At 44.4% G+C, this 22,764-nt stretch overlaps 1 protein-coding gene across 2 annotated transcripts; it reads left to right on the top strand.

Annotated features, from left to right (window-relative positions):
• Positions 1-437: 437 nt before the first annotated feature.
• Positions 438-20,209, top strand: SLC39A13 (solute carrier family 39 member 13). 2 transcript variants are annotated; one of them, XM_069857948.1, is made up of 11 exons: positions 438-475; positions 1,371-1,405; positions 6,392-6,691; positions 7,112-7,225; positions 8,814-8,932; positions 9,389-9,541; positions 14,815-14,904; positions 15,266-15,316; positions 15,526-15,658; positions 15,794-15,893; positions 17,403-20,209. In XM_069857948.1, exons 3-11 carry the CDS (start codon positions 6,424-6,426, stop codon positions 17,476-17,478), a joined length of 1,104 nt encoding a protein of 367 aa, XP_069714049.1. In that variant the 5' UTR covers positions 438-475; positions 1,371-1,405; positions 6,392-6,423; the 3' UTR covers positions 17,479-20,209. The 2 variants fall into 2 exon arrangements, with proteins under 2 accessions (XP_069714049.1, XP_069714048.1); XM_069857947.1 differs by lacking the exons at positions 438-475; positions 1,371-1,405 and adding an exon at positions 5,075-5,200.
• The last annotated feature ends 2,555 nt before the right edge of the window (positions 20,210-22,764 follow it).

The following is a 22,764-nucleotide window of genomic DNA, read 5'->3' as shown; positions in this document are numbered from 1 at the left end:
GAAACTTAACCGTACTTTAGCTTAAAGCAGAATATTCCACTTTGAAATATTCCACATATTGTATCAACGGAGCTCTGGGGCTGCACCTTCCAGTACCTGAAGGGGCGACGGGAAAGCTGGGGAGGGACTGTTTGCAAAGGCTTGTCGTGGTGGGAGGAGGGGAACAGGTATAAACTGGAGAGGGGCGGATTTAGGCTGGACATAAGGAGGAATTCCTTCACGACGAGGGCAGCGAGCGGCGGCCACAGCGGCCGAGGGAGGGGGCTGTTGGGGGGGCTGTGGGCGGGGCTGTGGGGGCGCGCGGGGCCGCCCCCCGGCGGCGGCGCCCGGAAGCGGCTGCGGGCCGGGCCGGGCCGGGGCGGTGGCGGCGGCGCGGGGACCGACGTGGCCGGGCGGGGGAGGCGGGGCCGAGCCAAGCCTAGCCGAGCCCGCGGCTGGATGGCAGCGGCCGCCCGGGGCGCGGAGGCGGCGCACGGTAACGGCGGCGCGGGGGGAGGGACCGGGTGGCGCTGTCGCCGTGGCGGGGGCGCGGCTCAGGCCCGGGACGGGGGGAACGGGAGAGGCCGAGCCCAAGTCCGAGAGTGGCGGGGCCCAGCCCGGCCGAGCGCGGGGCGAGCTGTGGAGGGAACTCGCGAGCGCATCCCCCAACCGGGACGCGGCGGAGAAAGTTTTGGAAGTGGCTCCCGCGGCGGGCGAGCACCGCTGTCCCCGGGATCCGTGCTCCGGAGTGCCGGTGTCCCGGAGCCCATCGCCCCAGTGACCCCGGAGCCCACCGCCCCGGAGTCCCGAAGCCTATTTCCCCAGTGGCCCCGGAGCCCATTGTCCTGGAGCCTCGAATCCCAGAGCTTGTTGCCCCCGAGTCCCGGTGCCCCGGAGCCCCTTGCCCCTTGCCCCGGAGCCGGGGACGGTGCCTCCCCGACTACGGCGACGTTCCCCGGCGTGTTTTCACTGCCTTCTGGCCAGCTCTTGGGTTTGCGCTAGGGTCTGTGATCTGTGCGGATCGCAATCGCACCTTGCTCCCAATCCTGTGCATCTCCGGCTTTTAGCTGCGTGGGCTGTGATGTGCGTGATTTGCGGTGGTGTGAAACTCTGCAAAGTGGCGGGGTTTTTATGAGAGGGATGGGGGGAAAGGGGATGGGTGCCACCAGGGCGCTGTGTTCACTGAAGTTGGGTAGCGAGTGAGGAGAAGGGGGCGCTCAGAGGAGACTGGAGAGCTTTTGTACCTTTGTCGAGGTCAGGGCTTCCAGGAGGAATTCAAAGCTCTCCACAGGGCTAATGGAGGGAGGCGGCTTGTGGGGATTTTTTTTGGCTGAAAATTATGCTTCCTCCCTGGAAAATACTTTTTTTTTTTTTTTTTTCTCCCCATGCAGTGAGACCAGGCAACCAGCTTCCAGGAAAAAAACACGTAAGAAAAAAGCTTTTCTTTTTCATTTTTTTCCGCCCAACAACATCTAAAATGTCACTGCGTGGCAATGAGCAATCACACCGAGACAGAGATGAAGCTGTGTGGTCTGAAAAGGCAAGAGTCTCTTTGAGAGGAGAGGCAAGTTGCTGCTGGAATGATCGTTGTGTCAGTATTTTATTTTCTCTTTGCCAGTGGGTTTCTGCCTTGGCATTTTAAGTTTTGTCTGTGTTTTCTCAGGTGCTGCCTGCTGCAGAGGTACTCCATGGGCACTGTGAGGTGAGGGAGGCCCTGGGAGCCTCCCAGGAGCTATTCTCCTGGCTGTGTATGCAGCCTCCTCCCCTGCCCCCACTCAGGTCTTTGTAAAGGGTGAATTCTCATTTCTTTCTTCTTCATGAGCTGGGAAGACCTCGTAGTTATTTAGGTCTTGAGATGTTGCAGAAGTTGCTGAACTGACCTGACTCCTGAATGCCTGGCTTCGAGACCTTCATGGGATGTGAGGTGGTCTGGAGAGTGCTGCCAGTGGTCATGGTGACCAGGTCCTGATCTAGCACTCTGGGACCTGTGATCCCAAGTGATGTCATCAAAACTGATGAGTAAATTATATGCTGGGTGTTTCTCTCCCATTGGTATAACAAAATAGGTCATATACACTTCTTGAGAAAAAATATCTGTATAGACCTGTGGTTATGCCTCTGCCTTCTAGTGACCACAGACTTGTCTGACAACTTGCAGGTGCTTTCTCTAGAAATTTCTCTCTTCTAGCTGCATTCCTGAAACAGATGCTATTGTCTAAAACTGGGATAGGCAAAGACTTCTTCCACTCTCTGCAACTGTAGTGGCAGGGTTTTATTTTCTCTCATGAGCTTTGTTTTCCTAGGACTATATCTTGACTGCCTCTCTTCTTCCTCTTAACTATTTGCCTTAGGAGCAGCCAATTTCAATTTTGAGACTTTACAAACATTAAGTAAACAACTTCTCTGGAGGAGTGTATGGACAAGATGTAGAAAGGGACTTTAGAGATAAAAAGTGCATTTTTTAGAGCAGGTGATTACGATATGTTAGGAAGATGCAAATCCTGAGAGTGTGCTCTAAATAATTAGTTGGGAACAAAGATCGGTTCAGATGTGTCCTGGATGATGCACCAAGTTTCTCATAGATATTTCATAAGCATCAGGAACTTACTGCATGAGCTAAGGCGATGTTCTTGACCCAAAAGTAATGGCAGTCAGGCAGCACAGATGTAAAGAAATGTACACTTTTTCCTTGTGTAAGTAACAAAAGAAGACAGACCAGTGGGCCGCTGAAAGTTCACTGGCACAAAGATGAGTTAGGTAAGTCAGTTTTCTACCCCTTTATGCCCATTTGTTGTCCACCACTATCTCTTTTCTTAGAAGAACTTGGTCTCTCACTTTTGGAAGAAGAATGTGAAGCCAGGTATGCAGCCTGTTTTCAGAGCCCTGGATATGCCCTTTGTCCTATGTGCTACTGCCTCTCTCCAAGATTTTGATTACTTAGTCTCAAAGACCCTTTCAAGTATCAGTTGGGGTAGATGTGGACCATAGGTGTGGAGAACAAGATGGAAGGACTGGTCTTGTGTCAGTTGCAATGATTTCTTTTCTAGGCTTTCTCAAATGCTGTTCACTTTGTGATGACAGTGTTGCAGAAGAGGTCAATTTGTGCCACTTCCCATCATTGCTGCACTATGGAGCAGCTATTTTGATGTTTGTTGCCTTTTCATAGGCATGTGGTGGTTGTATAAATCCTGAGGTTTTTTGCTCTGCTCCTCACAGTAAGCTGTTACCAGTCATTTTCTAGGTCTAATCCTGTCATAAAGGAAGAGGAGGTCCATCAGGCCCGATGTGGGGTTGGGAGTGCCTGCCTTTTTTTAAAGCTGGAAATTCTCTAACTACAGATTGTTATGCAGCAGGCGGTAAGCAGAGAGAAGCCTGCGGCTGGTGCAATTTGCCTGAAAAGTCCCATCACCTCCCTGTATAGATACCCCTGTGGCTGATGGCTTCAGCCCATACGGGTACTCAGGGCAGAAGAAACTCTGTTCACTTAGGGGACAGCTAACGTTTTAAGAGCTTCCTATCTTTTATGTGTTTGGGTTTTTGTTTTATTCTTCCTAGCCCTTCCCCCCTAGACCGAGGAGAAATTTGAGGGTTTCTGTGGCATAGTTTTACCATATCTGTGTGTGTATGTTTGCATAGCTGTGAGGGGAGCCAGCGGGACTGGCAGCGTCCCAGGTACGTTCGTGTGGTGGAGTGGGGCAGAGCGTGGCATACATGGCCCATCAGGCTCTCCTTGCAGTTGTTACTGGTGCTCCAAGCATCACTCCAGCACCTGTTCTCTTCAAGTGCCTGAGTTCAGTTGGTGAGTGGAGTGTTAAAAGAGATTAAAATGTCCCTTGCTGCCCCTGCCCCTCCCTGTTGTTTTGATGTGGTTGTGCCAATAGTGATTTACAGCTGAAAACCTGCCTCCTTTTGCAGGGTCCTGCAAAGATCTTGCCAGCTTACATCACATTACAGGTGTGGGGCTGTTGGGACTTCAAGAAAAGATGTGGTCTTTGCAATGAAATAGCATCTGCACCGGCTGTTTATTCTTTTTCTCAAAATTAAAAAGCAAGCAGTACTGGAGATTCTGCATCATAGATAACCTGTTTCAGTATACCACCACTTTGGTACTGTGTATATTTGTTTCTTCATGTGGAGGCTGAATCTTGTTTACCATTTGAGCTGATGCAACAATGTGGAAGAGTTGAGAACTTTCCCACTTTCTTTGACTTTTAATGCATGCAGACTGTTCTGTTCCGTTCCTGTTATCTTTTTAAGACTAAACACACCCAGGTCCTTCAGTCATTTTTTCCAGGTTATTCTTTCTGTTTCGTTCTACTGGAATGTCTCTAGCTTTTGCATCTGTATAACAAGGAAGAGTGTGTGAGGCTGAGTGCAGTTTGCTGGCTGATGTCTGAGGTGTGTGGAGTGGAATAATAACACTGCTCCTGTGTCTCACCTGCCATGAAACTACTAATAGGTCTCTGGATGTAACTTGTCTGCTTTGTAGCAACATGAGCCTGCTGGCTTGGAATTAATTTGTGAATCAATGTAATGTATGTATGCATTGTTTTTTTCCTGGCACGTCAGAGTTACTGTTTTGTCCTATTGATGGGGGGGGGCAGGGCGGGCAAGTGATGGATTTTGTATGGATCAGAAGAGGTTACACTTGATCAGACATTATCTTGCTACAAAAAGTTGTAGTGTCTTCGTTGGTTCCTTTTTTGCATCCTCCCTCTTCCTGGTGTCCAGGGTCACTGTGCTTGGAGCTCAGTGTCCTCCCTCATGGTAGCTGTGGAACCCTTTGATTTTCTTCTTAACTGCTCACTGCAGCTGAGCCTTCCTCCTGCAGTAATTTAGTTCTGGGACTGAAACTGGAAAAAGGCCAAGCCTTTTAAAAAAACCCAGGTTTTCCTGATAGTTTATTCTGACCTTGCTCATTCATGGAGTCAGACATAGGCATGGGGAGGGGATGGAGAAGGGACAAGGGACAATACTGGACAATACTTTTCAGCTGTGGTGAACCCTTAGGTTGATTCCAAACCCCTGAATTTTGTCGTGATAGTTTCAGGCCCCTTTCTGTCTGGCTGTTACTTAATGCTTTGCTATCTTTATCACGTTCTTATCTTGTAGGTAACTACAAACTGATCATTTAACTTGATCAAGAATCTTTCAGAGGATTGAAGTTACTGGTCAGTAACTTCTTAAGTCTTCTGCCAACTTTTTTTTTCCTTTTATAAAGGTAGGTGAGGCATGAAGCTTCTCCAGCCTGCTGTGGTCTTCGTGTGTTCCTGTACATTTTCAAAGATGGTCACTAATGCTTCAGAGATTACTTTGACTGGTTTCTTATATGCTTTCAGGTGAATGCCATTTTTCCTTCTTCATCTACAGCTGTTCTGTGAACATTTGTTGAGCTGTTCTTTTCTAACCTCTTTTCTTCCATTTGCAAGTTAATTTATCTTGTCACATTTTGCTTTTTCTTCTGGAGACTGAAGGAACATTTGTACTTCAGTCTTTGCATCATTTGCTTTCTTTTCCTGTTTGCTAATGAGAGTGTAATTATCTTTATTTTTCTCTTCTAACATGCCTGCTTTTCTCCTGGGTTTTTTTGTGATTGAAGGATACAGCTGTACTGGTTTTGACTATGACACCATCTAACCCAGTATCCATCTAGGAAAAAATAAAAATAGGACAAGTTATATTAGATTTTCCAACTACTCTTCCAGCTTCTAGCTCCTTTCAGATAAGAAGATTTCCTTAGTCTAACGTGAGCTGTCTAACCACAAGCAATCAATAGATTTGTCTTTCTGGTACTTGTCCTCTGTTTGTTGAATCCATGTGAAGTTTTCCATCATACCTGGAGAAGTACTACCACAGAAGTTACTGTGTGGTAGCTGGTGAAGTCACATTTGTTCGTTTTGTTTTGTTTTGAAGCTGACCCTCACTGGCTTCATGTGATGGCTTTTAGCACTTACATCTGAAGAGACAGTGAATGATATGCCGCTGTTCACTGTCTTTACACCACTGACCTCTGTTATGTTGCCTCTTTTGTATCCTAATTTGTTACATGGATGCTGGTTTGTGGCAAAGAGAAGACCTATTTGGACGGCATCTCTGGTTGATACCTTTCTCTGAAGCCTTGAGAAACTCAAGGGCAAGGACAAGGGTACTTGAAGTCCTTGTCCAGCCCACCTGAGGGGAGATGCTGAAAGCCAGACTTTCACGAGATGTCTCATGTGCTGTTTCATACACCTGGTCATAAACAATCTCTCTGTCCTTTAGAGCTGTGTTGAAATCGGGAAGAATTTCTGATGTTCCTTATGTTATACTAAGATGCTGAGGGAGGGGATGGTGAGACTTAGGCCTTTCCTCTGTGATGGTGGGAGGGAGTCTCAGGCACACTCTTAGAACTGCTCTCCCCTACTCTTTCCAGAGATCGGACAGCCTGGCTGAGATTACTTAGCGATGACAAAACAAAAGCTTCTGTTTGATGGGACACTCTCCTTGTTTATGATTGTGGCCTGTGAAGCTCAGCAGCTCCTGAGGAGTCATGTTGCTGCTAGTTCTGGTCCTCAGTGTGAGAAGGAGGCAGAGTCCTGGGGAAACCTTTTCAGCAGTGAGCGGCTGGATGCCTGGATCTGTTCCCTCATTGGTTCATTCATAGTGGGGCTGAGTGGTGTCTTCCCCTTGCTGGTGATTCCACTTGAGACGGGAGCCGCTCTGCGGTCGGAAGGTAAGCTGCATTAGCCTCTCTGAAACCAAAAGTCATGGATTGTGACTGAATAGCAGCACTGTGATGAACAGGACCTTGTAACAGAAATACTGTCCTTTACAATAGGCAGTCCATTTCTGGTGGTTTATTGGCATACCTGCCAATTTGATACGGAGTCCTCGGACAAATGCAAGCCCTGGGTGGAACTTGTACAAAGAGTATTGTTTGTTTTGCACCCTGCCTGGTCCAGGACCCTCCCATACACTGCTGTCCCAGCAAGGGGTTTTTGATGCACTTCAGCTGTTTATTCTCTCCATTGAAAGTTTGCTTTGCAGATACTTCCAGTTTAGGTGTGTCTGTGCAAAATCTCAGCTGGAGGTGTTTTGGCTTGTGGCTGAGTTGTGATTGTTTTTTTGTTTGGTTGGTTGTTGTTTTTCCTAGCTGGATCACAGCGTTTGAAACAGTTGTTAAGTTTCGCAGTTGGTGGACTACTGGGGAATGTGTTTCTGCACCTGCTTCCTGAAGCCTGGGCCTACATATGCAGTGCAACGACAGGTATGGAAGCCTAATGAAGCAGTCTGTGTTGTGCCTACTGCTACATTTTTTGAGTCTATTCCGTCTTAAAAACATGAGACCAGCCAGGCTGGGTGAGCCCAAAAACTGGCTTAGGCTGGTATTCTGTTTCAAACAATGTGTAAAAGCAAATGTCTAGGAAAGGGTATAAGAACAAAAAAAACAAATGTATAATGCTTCATCTTTGTACTCGGCAGTCCTCCAAAGATTTTGAGACTGGAGGCTTCCTGAGTTGGCCACGATTTCTTTGTTTAGTAACTTGCAATGGATTTCTTGTCTATCAACTTTTCATATATTGCCTTGGAATCCTGTAAGTCTCTGTTGGCTTTCCTTTATCCTTTCTGTAAGGAAAGGGAATGTTTCTTTAACTTGGTGGGAGGTTATGAATGCATGAATGGTTTGGTACAAGAACATGTGTGCCATCTCAGGTAGGGATTCTCACCCATCAGTTGCGTCTTGTCGATAAGTCTGTCCCTATAACAATGCTAGTGCTAGGCCCTCTTTTCTTGGACTACCTGGGGCCTCCCCACTGAGTACTTTGATCTATGGGGGCCCAAATGTGAGGCCTTCCCAATGTTTGCTCAAGGAGGTGTCATGGAAAATTGTCCATAAAGCCATGATTCAGGTATGTGGGGAATGGGCTGGGTTGTTGAAATTTGTAGTGATTGTATCTCTCTGCTTCAGCAAACTGATAACATAGAAGGCAAGTGATGTTGCATCCCGCCTGTTGAGAAACAAAGAAATCATTTCCCACTGAAAATGTGAAAAAGGGAAAAGGATGCCATGGGTTTCCCAGACTTCCTTGCACCTATGTCCTGGGATTTTGGTTGTCGTCTTCTTCATGGCTCTGGCACTGCAAGCAGGACCTGCTGTTCTTTTTTCCTCTTTCTGCAGTGGTTGCCAAATGATTCTGTCTTCCTGCTCTTGCTTGTTTGCTTCTGCCAGACTGTTCTGAAGCCTAAAGGTTTCCTTGAGTCGTGTAAGCCCTATTACAGAGTCATTCTGTTCTTCCACTATGATGCAATCTCAGCCAAGTTGAATGGATTATTCTTTTACAAGCTTGGCTGTAATTGAAAAGAAAGTTCATAGCTCTAGGCATAATAACTTGCCCAGATGTGGCAGAAAGAGGAAAGCTCTAGGCATAATAACTTGCCCAGGTGTGGCAGAAAGAGGAAGATGAGTCTGTAGCTTCACTCATGGCAGAGTTCATGTCAGGGCTTGCTGCTGAGTACACATAGATGCAGGATTTTTGTTCATGTAATCATCACCTGTCTCTGGAGCCCAGGGAAATTTCCAGTGTTGATAGGAAATACTCTGGATTGCACTATTGAAGCAAAAGAAGTTGGGAGCTCTCATTCTGAGGGTCCTGAGATTAGGCTATCTGTTAGATCAAGAATGAGCAAGTTAAACTAATTTGCTATGAGGTATTCCTCATAGGAGATGTTTCCATTGTCATTTCTTGTTCATTGTCTTGCAACTGCTGGCTGAACAGTCTGATGTGGGGTGGGTTCACATGTGGGAAACACTGTGTACTTGATAGTAACGTGAAGATTTCTCTCCTGTCCTTCAGGAGAAGGGCAGAGCTTTCAGCAGCAGAAGCTTCTGGGTCTCTGGGTGATCATTGGTTTCCTGACCTTCCTGGTGCTAGAGAAGATCTTCCTAGAGAAAGAAGAGGAGTGCCCTGGTGTGGTAAGTTAACAGCCAGAGGGGAGAGTGCTGTTATGTTTGGAGCACTGTATGAAACACTTCATCTGCCCTATCTGATAGGCTCAGCAAATGATCCTGGAGTTGTGAGTAGTTTGATGCCCTTTGGGAGTTTTTTGCCACTTCTTTGACACTGGGCTGTAGAAGGTGTTTCATCTCCAGGCTTTGGTTTTGTGGTTTTAGATGAGATTTCTCACCTGTGGGATGGTTGTGTTCTTGATGTGATATGTGTAAAAGAGTGCAGTGCAGATGCCACAATGCTCTTTGAAATCTGTCTCATTCCTGGCAGTTGTCATTATTAAATTGAGGTACCAAAGCTACTTATTTGCATTGATTGGAAAAAAAAAAAGAATTAGGGATTAAGATTGGATTTCTGACATTGGCTCATGCTTATTTACCACTGACAAAAAGGCAGTGACAAATTGTTTCCCCCTAATTTAGGGCTGTGATTCCAAAACACCAGCTGGAAAGATTCACAATGGAAGTGGCTACTCCCTGCCTAAGGTGGCAGGCCAATCCCAAAGAGCAGGAACAGGTTCAACTCAGTGTAATGGCTCCTCTCTCCAGTCTTATCCAACAGATAACAGAATCAAGGTAAGTGACTCACAAACTGACCTTCATATCTTATGTTTCCATGGCGTGCATTTTAAAATTTAGACAGGAAGACAAGTTATCTGTCTAAAGAAGTGTGCCTGACTGAGGGACTCTGAGTTTGAGTGAGTTGTGCCTAATTTTGCTCTGTCAAAGTGTCTGCCCAAGTTGCACCAGGGAGGAAATAGTGGATTTGGAGAAAATTGGCCCAGCAGCTTATGCAAAATAGGCAAAGTCACCTGAAGGCATGAGTGTGATGTGCATTTTGGCTGAATCCTGAGACCGAAGTGCAGTATTTTCACATTTCTTTAAGCAAATAAAGATGCAATGACTATAAATTTCTGTGTGATGATTTCTCTGTTCTGTAGTGCCCGTGTTGTACCAATTGTGAGCTATGCATTTCCTTTTAAGGCACCTTTTGGAAGCATTTTGACAGTTGAAGCTGTCCACTGTAAAACTTAGAAGTTCAGTTTCTCAGGTTAGCAGTTTATTGTCTGCCAAAAAGGATTTCTTGTCTGCTCTGTCTCCAGACCTCTATTTCCCCATCACTTCCTTTGCTCTGGATCTTGTCTGATCCCACCCCTATTCAGGGAGATAAACAAAGAATTCACTTTCTCGGGGGTTTTTTTGTTCTTCTTCTCCCCTCTCTCCTCCCATAGGTTTATTTCTCACCTAATTTAACTTACTGAATCAGCTTGGCATGTAGACAGGCAGCGTGTTATGCTGGGATAAGGGAGATCAGCAGCTTCATAGGATTACAGGTGGAGGAAGAAAAGGAGTACTGTAATGCTGGGCAGCGGCTAACCTTTATGTTGGCTTAGCTTTCAGTTTTATGTTACTATCTTTGCATTGCAGAAACCCAGCTCTGAGTGGAGATGACAAGAGAGTAAACAGCCACTTTGGCGAAGGAAGACCTATAATTTTGAGTTTGAAAGCCCATAAAAATGTGCATTTTGTAGGACAGCAACTATGAGCAGAAAGTGTGATTGCATGAACTGGCCCAAACCTGGATAGGTGGTCAGAGGCTCTTCAGTCTTTCTATTTTAAACCCCTTTTGCTGTAGCTTTATAGCTCTTACTGTACAATGTGAAAGTTATGCTGAGATCACTGGGTATTTTTGATATCTATCACATTCATATAATCTGTACAGAACACTTCACAAACTGCAGGGTCCCATACTGGTGTTTCTAGAGGTGATAGTGATGAAGAAACCAGTGTTACTGGGTTATGAAATGTTGTGCCATTATTTTAGAAAGGTTTATATAAGGACCTGCATGGTTAGTCTACCACTGATTTGAAGTAGGAATGAAACACTGGTGGGGGAAGCAATTGCTCAGGGCCTGGTCCTAATGTAAAAAATAATAATGTAATTAATGCTAATTGGTATGATCTTGTGGAAGATAAATTCTTGTCAACCAGACATTTTTCCCTGCTTTGTATTTGATCATGCAATTGCTTGATAAAGGTAGTGATGCTGGCAAACGTATATAAAATAGAACCTTCTCCCACATTCTAATAAGCATAGTACTGCATGAAATCAACTTTACTAATAGTAGCAATACTAAAAAAACAGTTGTTCTGTATTATAAACAGGGACTGGATTAATGTGCCCCTGGTCAAATCTGTTCACTGTTAGTTTATGATTCTTCTGAATGATTATTTATAAAAACGGTATGTCTTCAAGTTTGCAGATACTGCTATATTACTTATATGGTACGTTGTGATTGCAGAGGTCAGTGGTACCCGCTAAACTGACTAACTTTATCAAGAGAGCTGATTTTTTAACATGTTTTGATACATGCAAATGTTAAGGAATAGATTAATAAAGAATGCAGGTAATATTTACAAGATAGGGACAGTTTCTAGGAAGTCAATGCTTTGGAAAAAGATGTGAGAATCACAGTAGGAAAATGTTTGAACCCTTTCTTCCATTATGATGCTACAGCCAGGAGGATGGGTGAGTAGGAAGTAATGTGTAAGAAAATAAGCAAGTAAACCTCTTTCCATATAGCAGTAATGAAAAAGCTGTCTGACTTTTTCCAGGAGCATTATTCACACACCCAAAATACTAGTGATAATTTGTAAAGGGGTTGGGAAAGAGCTGAAATAATTATCTTTAGGTTTGCAGTGTGTGATAAAAAGTGATGTTCTTTAGTCTTCAGCTCTGCAAACACGATAGGTAGGTAGGTAGATAGATAGACCGATCGATAGATAGATAGATAGACCGATCGATCGATCGATCAGGGTACCTTAAAGTATACAAGTAACTCTGTAAGAGGCATGACCAAATTTCAATAGTTAAAACTATACCAAACCGTAACAGACTAGAAAACAAAGATAACTCTGTAACTGAGGGTAACTTGACAGTGGATCAATTTACCTTAGAGACACGTGTGGACTTAAAACTGTGGTTTAAGCTTCTTTCTGCGAAGTACAGTATAGCTTAAGAAACACTGGGCTTCATGTAGAAACTAAATGAGATTCTTATGGTTGTGTTATGCATAAGGTCTATGGAGAGCCGCAGAGAGCCCTTTTGGCTTTAAAATTTCACACATCTGTTCTGTCTTATGTCAATATGCATGAAGTAGAAGCTAATGAGTTAATTTGTGTAATTTTAACTTTTTACCTTCTAAGCATATAATCTGAATATTTTAATAGTCTTTCTGGTAGGGGAGTAGTTACCAAAACTACCAAGATATTCCTGCATTATTAGCCTGTTTCCTTAGTCAATAAGATAAGCAGTCACTCCAGCTGTCTGTCCATCTGTTCTGCCCTTCATTTTCAATAACTTTTGAACCCGTAATTAGTTCTGTGAGTTCAATAGAGGATAGGTATCTTGAGGGCAGTCAAATTTCTGCAAGTTTCATAAAAATCAGTGTGGTGGTAGGGAAGGAATGCAAACTAGTGCCCTGTTGCAAAGCTCTGGCAGAACTTAGATGCTGCATGCTACTTGGCAGGTCAACAGGTAAGTCTCAGTGCCCCTGCCTGCTGAGGAAGTGGCTGTCATGCAGTGCAGGGTAGAGATGGGATGCGCAGGGATAGAGCGTTGGCTGGAAGTGAGCAGAATAGATGCTTGGAAAGAAAAGGGAGAAAGCTATAGGAAGCCAGGCGACTTTGGTTCTACTGTTCACTCAGTAACACCCTTTTTCTCAGAAAACAAAGAGAAACATACTATTTAAACAAAGTCAGTCACCCTTCAGGGCTTAACAATTAGTAAGCTGTGATCAGTTGTCCTTTGTCCATATGTATTAGAACTTCTGCTCTTCAGCTGCTGCTGTAATGATTTGTCATAGCCTGAAAACTGCAGGTGGGGGAGGTACCTTTGCACCCAGACATAGATCAGTTCTGTTCTGCATTGCAGCCTTTATTCTCCTAAGAAGTAAAAACACTGTAGAGTACTTTTTCCTTGCTTACTTTTTCTTTTTCCCTGTGGCACACTGGTCCTTGCTGATTTGTAGAAGCATGTTTTATTGCACAGTGATATTAATTCTGAAGCATGAACATAAACACTTCATCTGGCGGTGCTCTTTATGAGCAATGAGAACATCCTATTAGGAATTTGCAGAATGTAAATGTCAGAGGCTCATAACTGTCAAATCAACCCGATTTATTTCTGAGCACTCCAAGGTTTTGCTTCTTTCAGTGACAGCTTTTGCCCAAGCCACTGACAAGAAAAAGTCATCATGTTTTAATCATGAAGTCTGTTTTTTTCCTGGGAAAGCATTTTTGTGTAAAATTTATGTGAATAATTATTACTAGCCTGTGAGGAGAGCACACTCATGTAAATCCCAACATGAAAAGGAGAAATTTTAGACAGTCATATTTGATAAAAATGAGGAATAAGAAGTAAAACTGCTGTGTTCATGGGTCTACCTGCATGCGTATCTTTGTGTTCTTCTTAAAAAATCATGTTGTTCTTAAAAAAACTTCTGCCTCAGTCATGGAGATGTTCCTTAGGTTATTACCTAAACGTGGTATGTAGTTAGGCTTTGGTTAATTCATTGTTTCTGAATTTTATAATCAGTGCACTTTAAAAAGTTTATTGCTTATAAAGGTGTCCCGAGATTGTGCAGTAGAAGTGCCCTGGAGAAAGGTGACACTTTGGAGAGACAGACAGAGATGTGACAGAAAGCACCACCTAAGCTGTGGTGTTCAAATGGCAGGAAGTAAAGATGCCCTGAGCAGAGTTTGATAGAAATTGGGAAGAGCAGAAAAACAAAAAGAGCTCATGAAAGCCATCAACACTTGTGTTTTTCCAGCTGAATTTTGGCACCTGATGCAATGGTGAAGTCAGTGTTTAATGCCTCAGTTTCTAGATGGTCTCTCCTCTCTACTCACTTCCAGTCCTAGGGACAGCCTGATGTATTGGCTAACACTTGGTTTGATAACAATTTAAACTACAATGCTGTATAGTGAACTGCAGTATTTCAGGACCCACACACAGTTTTGTTTTGTTAAATCCCAAAAACTTGCAAGCAAAAGAGCTGAGATAGCACCCTCATGATTCACTTTAGGTCAAGTACTAAGAATTTGTCTGGGCATGACCACAGTTATCACAACAAGGGAGTCTAACACAGAGATGCACTTGTAAGGAAGGAAGCTGCTTTATGCTTATAATTTTAAAAAATGTGTTTATGTGCAAATGCATATAAATGCTATCCAGTCTTCTAGTAGGTGGTTTTTTGGTTACTGTCAACACTATCTTCTCTTTTTGTTCTTTGCTAAGTGAAAGCAAACCCACAAGCACAAGTTTTTTTAGTACAATGCTTGAAGATTTGTTTAGGTGTAAAAAGCAATTTCAGCAGCATGTGTTCTGTTGCATTGTTCTTGTCAGCTTTTGAAAAGGAAAGAGTTGACGGTTGAATATTAAAGTACGTGACCAGAAAACAAGGTCAGGTCATATTTGAAGCCATTCACCTGTGTAAACTAGTTTGTGTTACCTAAAATTGGTTCAGTTTATAATTAGATGTTCTTGCAGTTTGGATTCCTTCTTTTTCCTTTCCCTTTTTCTGTTTCTAGAGCTCTTTGTCATTTGCATAAGATGATTATCCTAATCTCAGACAATACTTGCGTACCATAAAGCTTACTTTACTCTAAAACTGAACATAACATTTAATTTGTACTTGAGCACCAACATAGTTAAAGATCTTTACCAGAAGTACCATGACCTGACCTTTCCCATCCGATCATGACTCTGTGTAACCAGTGTCTAAGCCATGTGCTTTCTTTTATCTTATGTCTCTTACTTTATCAGGAGCTCTTTCTTGTCTTTGCAGATTAGTGGATACCTCAATCTGCTAGCTAACACCATTGATAACTTTACACACGGTTTGGCAGTAGCAGCCAGCTTCCTGGTCAGCAGAAAGGTAAGGTTTCTGTCACCAGCTGTGTACTGAACTAGAGATGCCTGTTCTCAAGTGTGCTGCAACATGTGAAAAAAACCCAAATATGTGAGGAATTCCCTCCTATTTTCTGGAAGTTTATGAGAAAATGGAGGTTACAGTAAAAAGCAAAGCTATCCTGACCCTCTGATGCAGAGATTCTTGAAACTTGGGATGCATTAGTCATTTGTACTGGCAGCAGGGGAAGAGTTAACTCGTCTACTCCTTTGCTGAATGAGTAACAAGTCTTAACTTGGAGAAAAAGGGGCCTTGAGTTGCTGATGAAAGTCTCATTCCTCAGAGCTGAAGGACTTGTTTCCTAATCACTTTCTCTCCTCTGGTACAGGTTGGATTCCTAACCACAATGGCTATTCTCCTGCACGAAATCCCACATGAGGTGAGAGGGCTTTGCGTTCTGCCATTATGAGGGATTACAAGGGTGCTTCATCTGCTAATAGGAGGGACTGATCTGGTTAACATTTTCTTGTCCCTTTGATAACTGTTCCCTCTGAGAGACCGGAAATGTGAAAAACTTGAAACAGGCTTGTTGTGGATGGCCTTTCTGACTAAAAATTTGTATTAATTGTGAGCTATTGGTTTTCTTAGGTTGGAGACTTTGCAATCCTACTTCGGGCTGGCTTTGATCGCTGGAGTGCAGCCAAGATGCAGCTTTACACAGCTCTGGGGGGGATTCTAGGAGCCTGCTTTGCAATATGTGCTCAGTCACCAAAAGGAGCAGGTAAGGCTCCCTGGGACGTTCAAAGGAAGAGGAGGGTGTGGGGCTGTCATTCCCATGTGTGTATCTTCTTTCCCTTCTCTGTTTTATCGCATGGTTTTGTCTCAGTAATAACAAAAGCTTTCTGTGTTTCTGCAGGGGAAACAGTAGCCTGGATCCTCCCTTTCACTTCTGGAGGATTTCTGTATATTGCCTTGTTAAATGTTGTGCCAGATCTCCTGGAGGAAAAGAATCCTTGGTAAGTGCTCCTTCTTGTTCTGCAGCAGCAATTCTTGCTGCCAGGAAGCAGGGATATATAACACTTCACCATGCCCGTTCTCAGAACACGTGAATGCCAGCTTTCCAAATCCCATGGGCAAGGGTGGAATCTAGACTGCTGCGCTAGGTATTGCATTTATGGGACTACAAAGATGTATAAAATGTGACTCACTATAGAATGTGAGATCTTTCAGCTGGGTCAGTCTCAGAGATTATGCTAGCGCAGTGCGTGGCAGGACTAGGTAGAGCAGGTGGTTCTGAAACATCTCCAGTAAGGTCACCTGTTCCCTAGTCTGTCTTGTCTGCCTCTAATGTACTGGTTTGAACTGGAACTGTCTGAATGAGAGCCCCATAGAGATGTGTGTGTGTGTCTGATAACCACAGGTGAACCTATGCTTCACATGCTTCTCTCGTGCCTTTTTGACCCTATCTATCACTTTGGACTTTGTTGATCTCCCTTTGGCAGAACATTTGCACTGTGTTAAATGATGCTTCTTATTATTTGGTTTTTAGCGTCTTGCTTATTAGTTTTGGTTACATGTTGCTGTGTGAGTGAAAAAATAAGGTTTTTTTCTCTTTATCATTTGGATAGTCATAGTCTGTTATTGTATCCCAACTCAGTCATTTCTCTTCTACACTGGCATATATATTCTGATATATTTGGCTTCCCCTCATCTGTATTGTTCTAGTTTCTTGTAGTGTGATTAAGGCTGGAGCAGGTCCAAATCCAACTGTACCACAGTAACAGCCCCCTCAGATCTCCTGGCAGAACTGCCTCTGAATGTTCCCTCTTATTTCAGTTGTAATGAGACGGGTAACTTCAGTAGTTTAAATAAGAAGCCTTGGGTCACCTAGTTCATTATGACTGAAACAGTTAAGGAAGTGCTCAAAAAACAGCTCCACAGTTATATCTGAGGAGGCAGGAACCTCTGGTAGAGAATCTGGTCATCTGTTGATGACCAGTTGGGAGCTTACTTTTGGGTTGATAACTTCTTGTGCTGGCAGAGCTGTTGGCAAAGCATGCAGAGATGGTAGGTACAGTGTAACTTTAATCCAGCTTTTACCACCTGAGATGGTGCTAAAATAATGGCAAAATTATTCAGCTGTTTTCTATTTATTTTTGTTGCTGTAGTTGTTAGCTGGATGAGGTCCCTAAAGTATCTGTGTGCATGCAGCATGAGTGCCGGTTCTCTTGTGAGAGAAAGGACAGGAATAAATACCTATGTATCTGTATGACTGAATCAGCTTCAATTGATTTTGAAACCTGAAGTTGGGCCTTACAGCTGAGTGGAACAAGTATTTGCCAGTTTATAGACAACTTCTTCGGGGTGCTGGGGAAGAGTCTTCTCGGCTACGTTACTGGCCTCATACAGCTGTTGCGTTCTCCTTTTGGTGGATTTGAAAGGGAAAGAACAAACCATTTGTGGGCCTCTATGCTGCTGCCTATTAGGATTGGTCTGTGGTTCTAATTTTGCTGTTTCTTTCCCAGGAACTCCCTGCAGCAAATTCTGCTCTTGTGTACAGGCATCACAGTCATGGTGCTACTCTCGCTTACAACTGAGTGACCTCTGCGCAGACCTCACGATGCCTCCCAAGAGCCGCCACAGTGACTCTGAACTGTTACAAAGCAATAACGAACACTAATATTACTTCCTCTGTGTGTGTGTGCAGATCTGGCTGCTAGTATGAGAAGCAGGTGAGAAAGAGATCTGGATGTGCAGGACTTCATTCCCTGGCTCTCCTGTCCCTGTTTAGCTAAAATCCACACATCAGGGCTTCTGGGTTTTGGTGGTTTGTGGTTTTTTTCTGTTTGGTTTTGTTCTGTTTTTTATGGAACAAAAGATACAGTGAGCAGAAATGAACTGAACAACTGCTCCACAGTGAATGGATAATTTGGTTCTTTCTAATGGAACTGCACCTCCCAGGCTCTTGTGAAAACAACAGAGGTGATTCCTGTAGCTGATGAAGAGGAAGGACTTTTCCTATCACTCTAGGGGCTGGAGGTAGAACAGCGATGGCAAAGCAACAATGTAACAGTTTTAGCCAGAACTCCCTACTCGTGAGAAGTTATGGTGCTATGAGATAGAAGGGACAAGACCCTTTCCAACTTGATCTCTGGGTTTTCATTGACATCAGTCATTCCTAAAGGTAGTAATAGCCTCAGAAATCCACCTCTTTGATCTGTATTGTATTTTTTTATGTTGAAATCAAGCCAGAAGCTTCAGTCACTTTAGGATGAGTAACTACAGTTAAATGGCTCAGGTTGAAGATTACTTGCCTCAGCTCTAACCACTCCAACAACCAGAACAGCTTAACAGTTTATTTGGAAAATGGTCAGTAAATGTTTCTTCTGTTGCCATGCTACCAGCTCACCTACATCTGGCAGGAAAGCCATGTAGCTGTCGCGACTACGCTTCTTCTCCTTGTAACCATTAGCTGAACACGGCTCTGAGCCTACTCTCAAAACCCAACTCACCCACCATCTGCCCTGTGTTTCAAAGCACTCCTGAAGTGTAGCATGTTAGCCCTACGTGGCATGCTACTGCGGCCCTGGGCTGCCGTGGCAGAGGTTGGGGCAGTAGTTGGATAGCGCAGCCTGGTCAGCAGCTGAACCCCTGGTTAACTTTTCCTCTGTTCAATGCAGACTGTTTAAAAGCATGCTATAACCAAAAATACAGATAGTAGCCTCTTTTGGGGCTTCTTGCCTCACAGTGGAGTTAGTCTGTTGGGGGTGAGTGGTTAAGAAATAATGCACAGCAGCCAAGAATACTGGAAGGAGGGTGAAATGGAGAGGGTGAACCTGCTGTTGAAAATATTTTTAAAAATGCATCTGGAAAAGCTGTTTGCTAAGTAAGGAGAGAAGGAGATATGAAAGGGTGACAATAAGCATGCTTTAAGAGGAGATTTCTGTTGTGTGATGGTTGGGATAAAATTTTTGGCAGTTTGAGACCAATAAAAATAAATGACGTTTCTAGTGCTTTACCTGCATCCCAGCTGACAGGACTTGCCAGGCCATTGTTGCACAGGGATGTGTTGTTGCCACAGAGGTGTGCACAGTTACTAGAGTATCCCTTCTGCAGAGCTTATCCTCACTTTGCTTAAATCTGTTTAAAAACTGGTCTAATTGAACCAGCCAGAGTCATTGGAAAAAAACCCCAAGTGCCACACTGCACCAACTCAACTCAGTTTTTTGACAGCTTTAGTAAATGAGTCTGCACGGGGTCTCCATTCGGCACGGGGCCTTCCTTATCAAGAGAGTTCATCCCTTTAGAGGGTGATTTGGGTCAGAGCAAGGAGGCAGGTATGCTGCCCACAGCAGAGGCATTTACTTCCCTAAGAGATTCCTGAACTGTTGACACAGTTCTTTTTTTATGACAGCTCCTGTCCTACTTTTCAGAGAGCGCTGGATGGAGAGCTCAGGCTTGCAGTTCTCTCTGCCCAGGAGCTGCTCTCTACAGATTTTTTGGCTTTCCTTACCTCAGGCTTATATCAGTAACTAGTTTCACTGAAACAAAGAGGGAGGCTTAGTCTGACGTTGGTTCTTATTCTATTCCTCTTTACAAAGTTGCCTTCCTTTGCCAATTGCTCCTTCTGTCATTCAGTTGTCACAAAGACTGAAGGTAGTAGCATCCACTTCCTGCTTTCGTGGAAGGAGGATTCATCCGATTAGCCTGCAGGGACTGGGGGAGTATGCTAACCCTCCTTCTTTCTTTGGGGTGTTCTCTGCTGCCCCTTCCCTAGGGACTGAAGCGGACCCTGTAGTAGGGCTCTGGAGGAAATGGCTTTGCATAGAAAAATGTCTGCTGTTCCCAAGATATCTTTCTCAAAATGAGGCTGGTATCTAAGGTGAGACAGATGGGTGCCTGTGAGTTGGCTTTGTTGCATCAGCACTGAGCCTTGCCAGGACTGAAAACCACAGTCAGAATTTCGTGCTTAGCATTTAGGAATGCAAACTGGATGACACTGAAGAAAGAATTTCTGAGTTGTTTTTCTCAGTTGCTACCACAGGCCTGGACAGTCTATAGTTCTCGGGAAGATACCCTGGTAGGAGGTAGCACCGGGTTTGTGGGAGGGAGGAGCTTATTAGTTTTTGACTAAATCAGCCATGGTGTTGTGGATGGAGAGCCTTGGGAGAACATGGAGCGTAACTCCGCCACATTTGTCACTTTTGGAAATGCAGAGAGAATTGTATTTTCTAGCTCTATTTTTTCAGCTGCTCTTATGCATTTTCCCTCTTCATCTGTATTGGTCTGCTCTGCATGGAGACAATAGAGATGAAATAAATGGTTTTCTGTGTGGGTTTGTGGTTTTCTTTTTATGTTGAAGCTACTACTTTTCATTGAATTACAAATTCAATTCAAATTTTGTTGAATCACAGCGCATTATCTATGGGTTAATCTAGAGAAGTCTGGGCTCTGTCTTGCCCTTCTTCCTACTCAGGCTTTCCCAATTGAAAGAAAACTTCCTAATTGGTTTGCTGTGCAGTTCCTCTTGCTGTGGTACCATGGGCCATGAGCAGTGTGGTCTGATCATAGTTCTTGGCTGCTAGTCAGGGTTCCCTGAAAAGCATCACCCAAGTGAGTTGCCTCTCTTTGAGCAGAGAGCTTGCATGGTAACTGACTATCCAGAGAGTTTTGCAACCATACTTTGTTGTGTTCAGTGATCTTTTTTTTTTTTTTCATTTAAAATTTTCAAGGCCTATCTGATATTGGCTGACACTACACCAGTTGACTGCTGTGTGAGACAAAGGCATGTACATTGTATGTAGGAATTGCCCAGAAAGGACTAAGGGGATTTTCTCTGCCCTTCAAAAACACAGTTCAGAGGATGTTTTATCCCATTCTTTACTTGAAAGATTTCCAGCCTATACTGAATGGTCGAACATGGCTCTCAGTTCTTACTGGAAGTCTTCTTTAAGAAGAAGGAAAACCATAGCCCAAGAGCTGGAAGAAGATAAAGGTGGGTAGGTGATCAAGGACATGGTGTCACAATCTAGGGGCTTTGCCAGCAATTTGCACTTCGGAATCTCTGTCCCTTGCTTTATCATACTGCTGTCTCTGGTTATGCTGGTACCACAGTCTGTGGGGCTGTGCTGTGAAGTCTCCCTCTAACATCCCTTTTTCCTTCTCAAAAATAATAAAAAATAACATGGATTAATCGGCTGCCCTGGTTCACAGGCTCCATAAAAGAATGGCTGTAACACAGTTGCAGTAGCACTGAGGAGAGAACAATTGGAAAGAGTCTCATACATGGGAGCTTCCTAAGGTGATGGCCTTGCCAAAGCCCCTCTCCTCTGAAACTATAGCCTGAGAAACTGATGTCGAGAGTAGGATTGTAGAGTTAGGAAATGTGAATGTTTGGATCTTTCCAGGAAAAAGCTGTTACAATTGAAGTATTTTTCCATGTTATCTAGAGCAGTGATTGCATTAGAAAATTCTTTTGACAGCAGCCCTTTCAATTTGTCTGCCTTGAAGGCACTAATGTGCAGCTGCATGGATGGTAATCCCAGCTGTCCAGGGCAAACTGCTGAAGAGGATCATGCTGGAATGCGGTTAAAACAAGCTTTCTCTGTGGTTGCTGCATGTTTCCACCAGGCATAGCGCTCTGGGGAGAGATGTATTTTTCTGTTCTCGGCAGGGTCCCTGGGAGAAATACTGGGGAGGGCATTTAGGTTGTGCTCTGTGTGGATGAAAGAGCAAGAAGTCACAGGGGAGCTGGGGGGGGGAGGGTCAGAATGTCTTACATTTGAACAATTGCTCCTGGGGAACAAAGTACTTTTAACAAACAAAACCAAGTATTTTAAAACTGGACGTAATTTGTAATTTGGACTTATTGCTGCACTATCTAGTGATAAAGTAGGATTAGGGATAGTGGTTTTAAGCTGAAGGAGGGGAGATTTAGATCAGATATTACGAAGAAATTTTTTACTGTGAGGGTGGTGAGGCATTGAAACAGGCTGCCCAGAGAAGTTGTGAATGCCCCATTCTTGGATGTGTTTAAGGCCAGGTGGGATGAGGCATTGAGCAACCTGACCTCGTGGGAGGTGTCCCTGCCCGTGGCAGGGGGTTGGAACTGGGTGATCTTTAAGGTCCTTTCCAACCCAAACCATTCTATGATTCTATGATCGTTTTATCTGGAAGCCAGAACTGAAAAGCCTGTGCCCTAACCACTGGTGTAGGGGACTGATCGTGCTGCAGCTGGAGGACCAAGTCCCCTAGAACAAGAAGGACCAAGTCCCCTAGAACAAGAAGGACCAAAAGGGATTTTGTGGCCTTGGAAATGCTGCATTTAATGAATGGCCTGGGTTTAGCCCAGCTCTCATTGCATAAAATAAGTTGGTGTTTTTTCAGCTCTTCAGGTCTTATTTTCTGTTAAGCAGTACTGAAGGCTTGAGGAGAGACTAACTGAAATGCTGGCAGGTGCCGCTGCCAGCGGTGTTGATACTTCATCCATGATTTACAAACCACTCGATCCCGTGGCATCTGGGTGCCAGCTGGGCCGATCTGGGTGCAGGCAGGCCAGCCTGGGGCTGTTCTGGTGAGGGAGGGGAGAGAGTATGAGGCAAGAGGGGGGCCCTGCTTGCCCCCTGCCCCTGGTGCTGCCCCAGCTGCCGCCCCTCCTGCCTGTGCACGAGGTCGATGGGCTTAGACCAGCGGGATGAGTTTTAATAAGGCTGAGGGCCAAGTCCTGCACTTGGAACACAACAAACCTGTGCGCAGCGCTACAGGCTTGGGGAGGAGTGGGTGGAAAGCTGCCTGGCAGAGAAGGACCTGGGAGTGTTGGTTGACAGATGACTGAACGTGAGCCAACAGTGTGCACAGGTAGCCAAGAAGGTGGCCAACAGCATCTTT

Source organism: Phaenicophaeus curvirostris, chromosome 5 (genome assembly GCF_032191515.1).
Source record: "Phaenicophaeus curvirostris isolate KB17595 chromosome 5, BPBGC_Pcur_1.0, whole genome shotgun sequence".
NCBI lineage: Eukaryota > Metazoa > Chordata > Aves > Cuculiformes > Cuculidae > Phaenicophaeus > Phaenicophaeus curvirostris.
This window is presented reverse-complemented; position numbering and strand designations above follow the sequence as displayed.

Coding starts and splice junctions, on each gene's coding strand:
- SLC39A13 (XM_069857948.1), top strand. CDS start 6,424: ATGACAAAACAAAAGCTTCTGTTTGATGGGACACTCTCCTTGTTTATG. Junction 9,542..14,814: donor CAACAGATAACAGAATCAAG/GTAAGTGACTCA, acceptor TTGTCTTTGCAG/ATTAGTGGATACCTCAATCT. Junction 14,905..15,265: donor GCTTCCTGGTCAGCAGAAAG/GTAAGGTTTCTG, acceptor CCTCTGGTACAG/GTTGGATTCCTAACCACAAT.